The 14,386-nt window shown below is 31.2% G+C and overlaps 1 protein-coding gene across 1 annotated transcript in view; it reads left to right on the forward strand.

Annotated features, from left to right (window-relative positions):
- Positions 1-14,386, forward strand: part of LOC107455668 (uncharacterized) — a gene marked incomplete in the record, with an annotated part of 114,444 nt that overhangs the window by 3,978 nt on the left and 96,080 nt on the right. The window contains 6 exon segments of the mRNA XM_071183666.1: positions 1,817-2,006; positions 3,901-4,234; positions 6,129-6,203; positions 6,271-6,370; positions 12,745-12,826; positions 13,882-13,961. Coding sequence (XP_071039767.1) covers positions 1,907-2,006; positions 3,901-4,234; positions 6,129-6,203; positions 6,271-6,370; positions 12,745-12,826; positions 13,882-13,961 — 771 coding nt within the window.

Below are 14,386 nucleotides of genomic sequence, written 5' to 3' on the forward strand. Positions count from 1 at the left end.
ATGGCACGCCACATAATATTTTGGGCACGCCACCGATCACGAAGTTCACTGTGAAGCAATTTACCAATTAAATTAAAATTCACAAAAACAAACATAAAAAAATAAACAATTATTAACAAAAAAATTACAATTAATGCCAAAAAACAATTAATTACCATAAAAAACAAGCTAACAATAAATAACTAGCAAAAAAAAAATTAACAGACCTGCTTAAAATAACATCTTACAACCTAATGTGATTTATTTGTCATCTAATCTGCAACAACAGAAGTCACACTGATGTTACTTTAAGTTGAAATACGCGTATAACTGAGACATTGCGAAATGTATTCTTTTTCATAGTAAATAAAGAGTTTTGAGTTAATAGTATTTAGTGTTATTATTTTCCCAATAATCACGAAGTCAAAATTGTTTGACTGTACGTCTATGACCAAATTAAACAATTTTTTAGAAAAAATGGCACGTTGGTGCATAAAGGTTCGCCATCCCTGCTCTAGGGGCTACATTGGTATTTTTGTGATAATTTTTCCATCGGCTGAAGTAGACTAGCTGGGTCGAAAAGACCGCTGACTGTGCCGATAGAGCGGTTTGCAGATTTTTATAAAAATGCAGATGAGACTGATTGATCAGATAAAACGTCCTAGACAGATTGAATATTCCAGTCTACTGCAGCCCGTCAGATTTTGTTTATAGTACTTTTTGATGTGCTTACCTTTCATATGTGTAATGTCATTTGAGTTATTGTCTTACAGACGATATCGAATTTCGTGCCATTAAACTCAGCATTTAATAACTCGATCATTATAGGTATTTGAGAATTCAGTTATGTTGCTAAAATAATACTATTACCAATAGTATTTAAGCATTTTAGAAGATAGTATAGCAATAATATCGCTTACTGCAACATAACATGCTGGTCTATCGTTTTGGTTTTTGAGACCAGTGCTTCTTGGCATTTTGATTCATGAGATAAGTATTGTTAATCATAATTTTAATGTTGCCATTTCTAATATATATGAAATTGTGTCACTGAATTTATAATAATAGATAACCAATAATTGTTATGAGAGAATACAGGGCCATAGAACCGTTTATGTTTAAAATTTCTACAGCTATTTTCGAAAGGACCAAAAGTAAACATAAATAATGACTTCGTAGCTAAGTTTATGGTACAAAATTATTCTAAATGAATACTAAACGTAAAACTAATTATTTAACACTACTTAAATTATTACTTGACAACCTAACAAAATGAATCTAAATAAATACTTAACGTATAACTAACTCAATACTTAAATTATCACTTAAGAAAAACTAACAAAATGAATAATAACTATAGTATTGTCAATAGATAGAGAAATAATCAAGTTTTTGAGTCACTTAAAAGAAATATATATATAGATAATAGAAGACTATTGAGGATGAACGATTTATGTCCTTTTTCACAAAAATGCCGATTGGATCACACTTTATTACATTTTGTAGATTACTAAGTTTTGAGAAATCTACCGGTTCTATCCGAGAGTTATTACAAACCGAAGATGGGTCTTACTATGTGTGTTTTTTTCTCCGAATCAGCCTTCATGGGGATAAACTATTATTCGCCTGTGGTCTTCAATTATTTTCGTTTAAATGTTAATATTCCGCATCAGAACATTTTCTAAAACTCAAACTTTCAATAAATAAATCTACAAACTCAAAATTACAAATGGTTAATTACGGTTTTTAGATTTGAAATCAGCATAACAAACTAGATTAGAAAAGTTAAACAACCTGCCAGATATCTATAGCTTGTTTATCGGTGTCAGTTGAAAAGGAATGAAAAAAAAAAACATCGAAAAATCTTGTTCATAATTTCAATTGAATGTCTACTCAATGCTAATGATTGTCTATTTTTTTTTTGCAGATGAGACAAGAATTGGTTATTAACGAAACTTTCTCCCACTTAATTCCTAGAAACATTATGAAAGAACAAACAATATCACTTCATAACTTAGAACTAAATGGTAAAATTATTTATTAAAAAATACAAGTATTTTTTTTTTACTTTTTACTATTAAGTCTTTCCATAGTGACTGATACAACAGTTATCAACGTTACAGATTTTCGATAGGTTTATTCATTAAAAGATAAACAATTAAAAAAATAGCCGTGTTCTTAAATATTTATAATAAAAACAGTAATTATGTATCCTCCTGAAATGAAAAAAATTTTATTTGTTAGCCGTTAGTTAGTTTTCAATAAGTAACATTTTTTTACACAAATATGTTACGCTATTAATAAGTTCTCGAAAATTTGCGTGTAAAAAACATCTGTAAATGTTATGTAAGTCACTAACAGGGTCACGATGCTGTTCTAACGCTTCTAGCTGTTTAATTCTACCTTTCTCCAAAGTTTCTCTTGTCTTTATCAGCTTCTGTGCACATGGTTTATCTCATTAAATGCATTAGTTTGAACATTAGTGGGCGAATATCATTCGCTATGTAGTTTATCCAGGCAATAAGGAGCTACTTAATCTAATTCATTTACTTAAAGTTGAATTATACTTTGACGGTATCGAACTTAATACAAAAAAAAAAAATATTTAACTGTATATCCAAACAAGAACCTACATGTTTCTTTCTTTCTTTAATTTCATACTAATAACAAGAATCGAACAATAACAAAAAAAATCTTGACATAAGATAAATTTTGAAGTGTAAAATCTGCAGTACCGTTGCAAACTCCACTTAACCCAATATATTTTAAAAGTGTACGTGCAGGGTGTTCCGCAAAGACTGTCCTTAATATGTATTTTTCGAATCCTTATAAATGAAAACAAAAAAGTATACATATTGAAGTTACAAAATAATATTTAACCGAGAAAAACAAAAACGCAATCAATATTGAAACAATCACAGTAGAGAAAGTCAGATGTAATAAGCAGCAAAACAAGCGTCATTGGTCTCTCTATTTCCTCCCTTAATCACACCTGTCCGAGGTTTTTTTCGGAACACCCTTTATATAGTGATAGTACAATGGAATTAGAAATAAATTATTATGTTCCATATGTTGAGCACTGCTAATTATTTAATTGTAACAAGAGAGGCCCGCTTGGATAAGGTTAGAATACGTGACATAAAAAAAAAAATACAAACAGGTATCCAATTTGCGTTGGATTGTATGATATTTCACAGTCGCTCTAAGATTTCCGGCTGTTTCTTTGCTAATTCGATGAGCCTATTCAAAGTTTTAAAATGTTTTAGTGTGTTTAGTTCAATAAAATTATAAATTGATAAATTTAGTTCAAAGGAGTCATAAATAAATAGTTCATTAAGGACTGAGAGAATGACACAGTTCTATCTAAGTGTCTTTTTATTGGATTGTAGTAAATTAAATTAATTTTTTATTAATCTTTTAAATAAAGACTATTTCTTGTCGTTAATTTTTCTTGTCCAACAATTTCCAAATAACAAAACCTACTAATCCCTAGCACTCATTTAAATTTGTCGCGTCATAGCTTTTGCACTTTTTGTGTTTTAACTTGCTATCAAAATTAAAATCTTTTAAGGCTACTCGTCGTTATTACCAAAAATTACATTGAATCTTCTTCTCCCAAAGCATTAAAAGATTGCCCTTTAGTATCCGTTTGACTCCCCAAAATTTGACTTAACTTACTATATTGTTGTATACTTAATCATGACCGAAAATGTGCTTAGTGGAAGCATATCTTAAATAAGACGGTAATAAGATCTTTTTTTGAGAAGTCTCATTAACTTGGTGATTCTGAATTCTTAAGATGTGCCCTACCTCCATTACAAATTTTTTTCAGACATCCAGAATTTTAAGAATTCCTGTTGAATTTGTATTTAAAGATTTTTTAGTTATTCTGTTTTGTTTAAAGGTTGCCTTACTTCTTAGATGACTATAGGAGAGCTCTTTGTCCAACTGCATATCACTGTCTTGGCTACCAGGCGTGTATATTTACCTACAGCAGGGATCTTTGTCAGGGTGAACCATTACCTCTGCTACCTGAGTATTTTGTTCTCAGTATTGGCTGTTACAGGGATGATTTATTTGATGCACCAAAGAAATTCCAAAAACACAAAGATTTCGTCCTTTATATTGAATATACACCTAATGGTAGAATGCCTGAAATGGGTTTTTCTATATCCAATCTGACTTACGTAGAATCATCTGAAGATACCGTCTTCAATGGGAAGTGTCCACCACTAGGAGTTGCTAAAAAGGAAGGGTATGTTTTGCATACGCTCTATAATGAGAAAGTCGGTCATTAAAAATTAGGATAGACCAAATTATATTCGCATTCATGGTACTGTGCTTTAAATCGTGGAAAATGGCTTACACCAGTGTTTCCCAAAGTGTGGTACGCGTACCCCTAAGGGTACGGGAACAGTTTAGCGGGGGTACGCGTTCTTATACGAAATATCTTGCAACAAACAAAAATTTCACAAAATTTTATTTAAAAACAATACTAGCCATGAAAATTTACGATTATGTATTTTTCTATTGGCTATTTTTTGCAGAGTTAACAGTTAATAATGAGTGGCATCAACAGCCAGTTGTGATTTTTAACTTTTGAGCAATTTTTTATAGTAAAAAATCTATTCATTTTTTTACTACTGGTACACCGCGTTGCGAAAAATTTAGAAAGGGTACACAAAAGGCATAAGTTTGGGAAACACTGGCTTACACCAACTTAGAACAATAAGTTTGTAAGTCACAGTAATATCACACGAAATGTTTTTTTTTTTTTTTTAAGTTGTATGATTTATTTAAATAAAAATAATTATGTACAATGAGTGGATATCAATTTTGAATAACTTTTGGGCTAATAATTAGATTTTCACGTGCCTAAAGCCAATCTTAGTAGTTCATGGGGATGACTTTAAATATGGTAATTAATTAGTGCTAACTTCTAATTAATATACAGAATCAGACAAAAGATGAACTTTTGAATAAGTCTGACTTTTTTCGACTGATTTGAATTTTCGACTATCAAAATATGAGGGGAGCCGACCGGTCTGTGTAAGGGATAGGGAACTATCCTTGCATCAGAAAGGATCTGGGTTCGAATCTCGGGCAAGGCATGTATGTTCTTTCCTTCTCTGTACTATCTGTCCTTACTGTGGGAGCGGCGTTGGCCCACCTAATACTATGGTGCCCCTGTAAGAGAGGTCAACAAAATTGCCCTGTAGATGCTTGAATTGACGGATGTTAACACAGGCGGGCATTAGAAAAAAAATATGAGGGGAGGGGGTGTAGTAGCAATCTGAAAATGTGGTCGCATTAGTTAAGTCGTTAGAAGAGCGGTTGAAATTTTGGGTTCCTTATATTTCAATTTTCCATATTTGCTCACATATCTTAAACAAATCGAGCCATTAGAGAAATTTCGGCACCTATTTATGAAACTTGTTTATCGAAAGATGGTTTCACGGAAAAAATAATTTACTCTTTTAAATCATTTTTAGCTACCTAATTTTAAAAGACAAAAAACAAAATTTGAGAATCAAAAAAAATAGTTTTTAAATGATAAATTTACAACAAAAAAAATTATAATTTTGTGCAAATAATGAATTTGCAGAATGCAAAATTCTTTTTTTTTCCAAAGTGAATACCATTAAAAATATTTCCGTAATGAAATCAGTATTCCTATTTTTTAAAACTTTTATTAACTAAAAATTTTAGATAAATATTTTTGCTACTAAAAATATAGAACGTATACAATTAAAATTCATTTAAATAATCAGTTATAATTACGAACCATACAGCTTTTATTATTTTTACCAATATTGCTTTTATTTGCTTTAATAATATAAAACTTTTTTTAACAAGTGGGTTATATTTTACTACAGTGCCATTTTGCTAAATGTTCAAAAGTACAGTTGTTTTTAATTTTTATAGTTTTAATATTTATAAATTCAATATTTATAATTTAATATTTATAATTTTATTACTTATAATTTTAACTTTCATAATTTTGATATTTATAATTTTTATTCATGATTTTTATGTATACAATTGTTTTTTAAGGAATATAGAATAAGTTTTAAACTTTTGAAAATTACATGAAGCTTGGCTTCAACAAATTGCAACTGAAAACCAAAGAAAAATACAATATATTTTAGGTACTTTGGTAACTGTATAGAATACCTTCCACCTTTCAATGTCATATCTTTGGAACTTTGGCCTGCATTAGGAAAGTAAGTTTGCTTTTTTATAACTAACTTCCATCATCTTGGCGAGATCTCCAAATTGTTTTTGTTACAGATCACAGTCCGAGATTTGTAGATCTAAAATTATTCAAACTTTGTGTGCGCTGCATTATAATAGTCAAGGTCTCTGTATACCACCTGTTTATAGAAATAAAGTAAGTACCAGGACAAACATACAGTTTATCTACTGAACATTTTTGTAATTCTGACGTAACTTTAAAATGTAATTAATATTATAATTTAATAATAATATTTATATTGTAATTCCATATTAACATTAAATGGTAATTAATATTATAATATTAATTGTAATATAATAATAATATTATTTTTTCAGAACGTACCGTATTTACCTCCGACACTATAGCACCGTTTACGTTTAAAAGTTCTATAAGAAGTTTAAAAAGAATAAAAAATAAATATAAATAATTCGATTACTTAACCTTGACCAAATGAATACTAACTATAGTGTTGCCAATAGATAGAGAAATGTATATATATATATATCTACACACACTGAGTGGCCAAATTATTACGACCACCTGACAGTTTTATGCGCAATGAGCTATCGCGTCACAGTATTGCCGCTAACGGGCGATATAGCTACAAAAAGGAAATAGTGAATCATCAATTCCATTATGTTACGCGCGGAGATATGGGCAAAAGACGTGACTTAACTGAGTTTGTAGGCTCTCGAAGCGTCGGAACCAGTAACAGCAAAACTGGTTGAATCGCGTTTCCAATTACACCATGCAGTTATCAGGGTTCGGATATGACAAAAACAGCACGAAAGCATGGATCCCAACTACATTGCCACAACGCATCAAGCTGGTGGAGGCAATGTTATGGTTTGGGGAATGTTCTATTGGCATTGCATGGGTTATTTGATACCTGTGGAACAACGTCTGAATGCCCAAGGGTATATGTACGCTGTTATGTCAATGGTGTACGCTGCCTGCTATAGATACTTTCAGCAAGACAATGGTCCTTGCAAGACAATGGTCGATACAGCTCGTATCGTCGTCAGATGGGTGGAGGAATATGACGGTGACTTTACCTTGCTTCGTTAGCCAGCACAATCACCAGATATCAATCCAATTAGAGAATTTGCTGGTTGAAATCGAACGGGGAATCAGACAGCTGGATCCAGTGCCATCTAATCTGACGGAACTTAAAAGTGCAGTTCATCAGATATCGGGTTAAATTCCTCCAACAACCTTCCAAGATCTCATTAAATTTATGCCAAGAAGATTCGAGCAGTATTACTGGCTAAACGAGGTCCAACAGTGTATATATATACACACTGTCGGATCATGTGTAGCCCGTAATACTATACCGGTAGATAGATGATGTAATCCAGTGTTTCCCAACCTTTTTTCCCCACTCAAGCCTGTCTAAAATTCTTATCCCCCCCTATGTGACATACACATAATTTTTAATATTAAAAAATTGAATTGTTCTCATAAGAAACTTAAATGATAGGTTTCAGTATGAAATCTCTAGGAAATTGATGACGAAACACAGTAAGTAAAATTTCGACTTATAATGAAACTTATAATGAAAAACTAAAACTCAAATTCGAAATAATTTTCATAAAGATTTTTCTATAATAATTTAATATTTTAATTTAGAGAGATCCTTGCGCTTGCTGCACAGAGATTTTATGTTAGTTTCCAATTTGGTTAGCTTGCAGCCTCAAGTCTACCCACTGTGTTATATCCGGGCGATTTCCCTTTTTTTTACCAGTAAATCCTTTACATCACTAAATCCACATTCAGCTAAATATGAAGATGGAAACGGTAACAATGGTTTTCTTGCATATTTGGTTGAAATTGGGTATTTGATTTCCGTTTCCTCACAAAGCCATGCCATCACTCCTTTTATATAAAAATAAAGTTTTAACTGACTTATCATTTTGCATTTCTGAGAGTTCTTCTTGATACTGCATATTTCATATAACAGACAAATGCACTAACATTCGCTGCATCATCCGTGTTGAAAAATCTATTTGTTTTAAATCAGAAAATCTTTCTTTTAAATCAGCCGATAGAATTTTCAGATGATCGACAATAAGAAGTAAAGCGGCATCATTTACTTTTAATTTTTGGGGACAATTAAACTGATCCAAGTTTTTGTTTTCAGACTTAACTCAATAAGCGCAATGAAACCAAATATCTTCGTTTTTGTATCAACAAGAGTTTTTTTTGTTCCTTGAAGTTGCTTATTTAATATATTTAGTTTTTCAGAGATATCGGCTAAATAACTCACAAATGCTTTACCTTCGACTGTTAACAGATACTTCATATCAGGTTCGTCGCTTAAAAAATCAATAAGAGTATCAAACAGTTCCATGAATCTTTTCAAGCAGTTCCCTTTAGAGAGCCATCTTACTTGCATTTTGTTCTTCACAAAACAGCTTGAAGAGGCGCTCACATTTGGCATAAGCTTTAATAGCATTAATACACTTTATTAGTGAATGTGAGTACTTCATTTAGAACAGGCGAGATGTTTTTAGCTATCAAGTTTTCCCTATGCACAACTTTTCCCTATGCAATAACACAATGCACAAGAATTATTTTTGGATTCTCATCTTTCATCAATTTTAAGTAGCAATTTTTCTTGCCCATCCTATTAGGAGCACCATCTGCAGCACAAGATGTTATATTTTTTATTGGTATATTATTGACATCTAAGGAGTTTTTTTAAGCTTATTATATAATATCTTTGGAGGTAGTGGTGCTTTTTAATCTTTCACAGAACAACATTTCTTCAACAAAATGCCCTTTATCAATATATTTTACGCAAGTTATCAATACTGCCACGCTGTCTATCAAAGTTGATTCATCCATTTGCACTGAGAATTTTCTTGTTTTTAGCTTGTCAGCAAGTCGTTTTTTAATATCTTCACTCATTTCATCTATTCTTCTGCTAACAGTATTGTTATTGAGTGGTATAGCCTTTACATCTTTTTCAAGAACCGTTTTAAGAAATGCTGATATTGACGGTTTTATTTAATTCTCTCCTATAGTATGATTTCTTCCAAATTTAGCGATGAATAAAGAAATTTCATATGATGAGTTGAAGTGTGAGCAGTAAATAAAGACTTTACTGTTGCATTGCAGGCATAAAAGACATACTATGGTATTGATTTCTATCACTGAATGTTGCGAAACACTACAGAAGTTGCGACGGGCGATTCAGATGCGAACAACTGCATAGTTTAGCGAAATTTTAAACCGTCAAGGGGTCTACGCGAAGCCTGCCATATGCCGCAGGGAGGTTAGTTAGCTTGACGACGCCAAAATACCCAGTTGATATTTTGGTCTCATCAAACGAATTTATAATATTTATTGACCGCAATTATTTAAGAATTTTCTTTTTTTCTTTCAATTTTGGCACCGAGATCTAGCATTGTATTTAAATGTCCCGGAGCAAATGGGTAAAACTCTTGTCGAGTCCATTTTCGAATTACCCCCCTTAACAATCAAATTGCCCCCCAGTGGGGCGTGGGCCCCACGTTGGGAAACACTGATGTAATCTGTATGTCTCTCTCTCTCTCTCTCTCTTATAACTTCAGAACTGTTTGTGTTATCATCTTGCAATTTGGATGACGGCTGAAGGGATACATTTTAGCTCAATTCTTAAAAATTGTTCCAAAACTTCCATTTGATCGTTTGATAAATAAAAACTATGTAATTAAAAAAATATTTAATGGAGAAATGGTACTAATTCGTTTAAGAGAAACATGAAAAAACGACGTACTATTATTGACGCCAATAATACTTAATTAATTTTTGTAATAGGATCTAATTGAAATAAAAAAATCAGTTATGCATAAAAAAAAGCATATTTAATGGAGAAATGGTACTAATTCGTTTAAGAGAAACATGAAAAAACGACGTACTATTATTGACGCCAATAATACTTAATTAATTTTTGTAATAGGATCTAATTGAAATAAAAAAATCAGTTATGCATAAAAAAAAGCATATTTAATGGAGAAATGGTACTAATTCGTTTAAGAGAAACATGAAAAAACGACGTACTATTATTGACGCCAATAATACTTAATTAATTTTTGTAATAGGATCTAATTGAAATAAAAAAATCAGTTATGCATAAAAAAAAGCATATTTAATGGAGAAATGGTACTNTATATATATATATATACACTAAATGGCCAAATTATTGTGACCACCTGACAGTTTTAAGCACAGTGAGCTATCGCGTTACATTGTTGCAGGTAACGGGTGATATAGCTACAAAGAAGGGAATAGTGAGCCATCAATTGTAACAGTAGTTATTAATGTGTACAGAAAGTGAACTACCAAGCAGAAAACCGGATCTCAACGTCAGACTTGAGGTTGTCACAGGCTACTGAATGCTTGAGCTGAAAAGAGACTTTCCAAAGTTTTCCAGTTCAACAGAAGAGCAACAGTACGTCAAATAGCGGGGAATCTTAATGAATGTGCAACTGCAAACGTCTCTGAATGAACTGTGCGTCGCACATTACACTATATAGGCAAAGGGAGGCGACGACCTCTTCAAAAGCCTCTGCTGCCAGCTTTGCACAAGAGCAGACATCTCCAGTTTGCAAAGAAGCATAAGGATTGAACAGTAGATAATTGGAAAGGGATCATGGGATCTGATGAATCGTGTTTTAAATTACACCATGCAGTTGGCAGGGTTCGGATATGACGAAAACAGCACGAAAGCATGGACCCCAACTGCATTGCCACAGCACATCAAGCTGGTGGAGACAATGTTATGGTTTTGGGGATGTTTTATTGGCATTGCATGGGTTATTTGATACCTGTGGAACTACGTCAGAATGCCCAAGGGTATTTAAGTGTTATCGCAGATCAAGTACATCCTGTTATGTTAATGGTGTACGCTGCCAGCTATATGTACTTTCAGCAAGACATTAGTCCTTGTCATACCGCTCGTATCGTCGTCAGATGGGTGGAAAAACATGACGGTGACTTTACCTTGCTTCGTTAGCCAGCACAATCTCCAGATCTCAATCTAATTAGAGAATTTGTGGTTTGAGATCGAACGGGGCATCAGACAGCTGGATCCAGTACCATCTAATCTGACGGAACTGAAAAGTGTAGTTCATCGGATATAGGGTTAAATTCCTCTAACAACCTACCAAGATCTTATTAAATTTATGCCAAGAAGAATTCGAGCAGTATTACGGGCTAAACGTGGTCCAACAGTGTGTATATATATAATATGTCTATATATATGCACAGACTGTATATATATATATATACATATATATATACACACACTGTCGGACCATGTGTATCCCAGCCCGTAATACTATACCGGTAGATAGATAATGTAATCTGTATGTCTCTCTCGCTCTTATAACTTCAGAACTGTTTGTGTTATCTTCTTGCAATTTGGATGCCGGCTGAAGGGATACATTTTAGCTCAATTCTTAAAAATTGTTCTAAAACTTCCATTTGATCGTTCGATAAATAAAAACTATGTAATTAAAAGCATATTTAATGGAGAAATGGTACTAATTCGTTTAAGAGAAACATGAAAAATCGACGTACTATGATTGACACCAATAATACTTAATTAATTTTCGCAATAGAATCTAATTGAAATAAAAAAATCAGTTATGCATAAAAAAAGCATGATTAATGGAGATATGTTATTAATTCGTTTATGAGAAATGTAAAAAATCATCCTGATATTATTGGTACCAATGATGCAAATTAATTTTGATAGTAGGCGTTACTGATGGTGGTAATTGGTGCAGTTTTAAGTGTTCCAAATACACTAATACAGATACAACAAAGCATTAGTATATTTGTAACCTATTAAAACTGCAACAATGCAGTACAATTTTAATACTGGGGAAATAGGGTTCTGTGGTGTCTTTAATTTATAAGTACTGGAGAAAATTTCTTGATTGTGGTAAATTTTGACCTTCATGAGTTGACCTCAAGCAACAGCATTATACCATATGGTACTGAACACGGGTAGTTTCTACATTGATGGGAAGAACTTCCAAAAACGTTTTTTGCTTATTCTAATAACGTAAAGTCACCTAAATAAGAGAAAAAAAGATTAATTCAGATTTATAAATTGCATTGGTATGTAACTTAGTTTTACGTTTAATTTGGCCCAGTACTAACTAATTGATTATTTAAATTTTTATTTTTTCGTCATGATATAAAAATGGATATTAATCTTATATTAAGTAAAACTACAAGAATGTACATTTAGATTCCATCCATTGTTTGAGTTTGTTGTGTGCATATTATGCAATAAATAATTTTGTGCATAGAATATTTTTAATATATGTAATCTTTAAGAGTGATTTAAAAATCATACTTACAAGCTGATCTTACAAAGAACTGTAAGATCAGATATAACTTATTTTTTATGTTTTTCCTTAGGCATTTCTGTTTTTAAATATATTTTTATTATTGAAAGGTTCATGGTATTTTATCTTTCTTAATTTTAAAATATTTAAAGAATATTTGTTCAAAATATTTTTTTTATTTAGAATTTGAAAGAGAACAAACTTTTCAATTCTTTAGTGTTTCCACAGCACAAAAATAGCTTTAACTTGGAAGAATACAAAAAATGTAAGTTGATATGGATAATTTTTATTTTTTACAGATTTAAGAACTGTTACTTTTGATTTTTGATTACTGTTTATTAATATTTTTCAGATAGCATATTATTTAAGGAAAAAAATGGAAATTTTTTTCATTAGCTCTAAGCTTCATGTGTCATTATAATTTTTAAAGCTTGGTGCATTTTTATTCATTTTGTAAAATTCATTTGTATAATTCTTTTAAATTTCAAAATGCTTCTTAATTGTAATTGAAGTCAGTGAAATTATTAAGGTGGCCATGGTACTATTTAACATACTGTGGGATAAAATCGATCAGTCAAAAGTATAATTTTGTCTGTAAAAATAAATTATCTTTATAAAGTAAATTTCACTTCTAAAAGCATCTTTTAAGATTATGAAAAATTACTTTAGAAATTTTATAAATCTGAAGGAAATATAATAAAGATAAAATCCAAAAATAATGCTTTTTTATATGTTGTATATTACAGTTAAGTTATTAAGAGTATTATATGTTATATGTATATGTTTTTATGAGATTATTATCTGCTTATATGTTTATGATCGGTACAGACTTTATTCCTTCAAATGTTGGTAAGTGGCATTGGTCGAATTCTGATAGCTGAATTCCCTTTATTCCTCTGAATTGCGCTTTCCGCTAGAAACAGAAAATACAACCTTCTGAAGTCAACATAAAGTTTAATTAGCATAGAAGAGATTAGTGAGAATTCCATTACGTCATAAATATGATTATCTATTTGCATTTCGGATGGCTGGAGTGAGATTTTCAACCCATCTTTTCTCATATTCGATTTTTTTCCTGCCCATTTGAAGCATGTTGTGAGTTACTGTTTGTAAATATGCATTTATAAATGGATTTTTTTAATATATTTGTTTCGTTCCAATTAATTTCTTTGTTTCATGTCTAGTTACCGAACACAATTTGAAAAGTAACTAATAGAAAAATTTGGTTCGTATCTAGTTACAGTGACCAAGCGAAACTTGTAGAAAATTTTTATTTGTTCTTTTTATTTGCGTGTTTACTTATGTATTTGTTTATTTTAGTTTTGGATACGAAAATTCCTGAATTGGTACCAGCTCGCTTAGCGTTTGTAATAATGACTAAAAAGAATATAGAAGGAACGGTAATTGAAATTTAATTAAGTTATAATGATTTATATCATAATAAATCAGTTAAGCATTTTTATAACGTATGCCTTTCGTTTTATGCTTGCAATTCAAAAACGAGAGCTTTCAAAATAAATTAATGTATATTTTTTGCCATTTTAAGTAATATAATCAAATTCCCAGCCTCTTTTGAAAAATGCATCATCCTTGAAAATTAAATCCTGTACAAAGAAAACAAAATGCTGTTTCAAAATAAACTCATTTTTTTAGTTCAGTACTCAGAAAAATTTAAGTCAACAGAAATATCAGCAACGCTGTTTAATTCTGAATTTTTCGTGAAAAGCGGAGTTTTTTTCCCTTATTCTATAAATGAATTACTATCAATGAATGCTTGTTTTGAACATAGTTCCGATGATGCGTTAAGATTCAGTTTCACAATATA

This window comes from Parasteatoda tepidariorum, chromosome 7 (assembly GCF_043381705.1).
Source record: "Parasteatoda tepidariorum isolate YZ-2023 chromosome 7, CAS_Ptep_4.0, whole genome shotgun sequence".
NCBI classification, from domain to species: domain Eukaryota; kingdom Metazoa; phylum Arthropoda; class Arachnida; order Araneae; family Theridiidae; genus Parasteatoda; species Parasteatoda tepidariorum.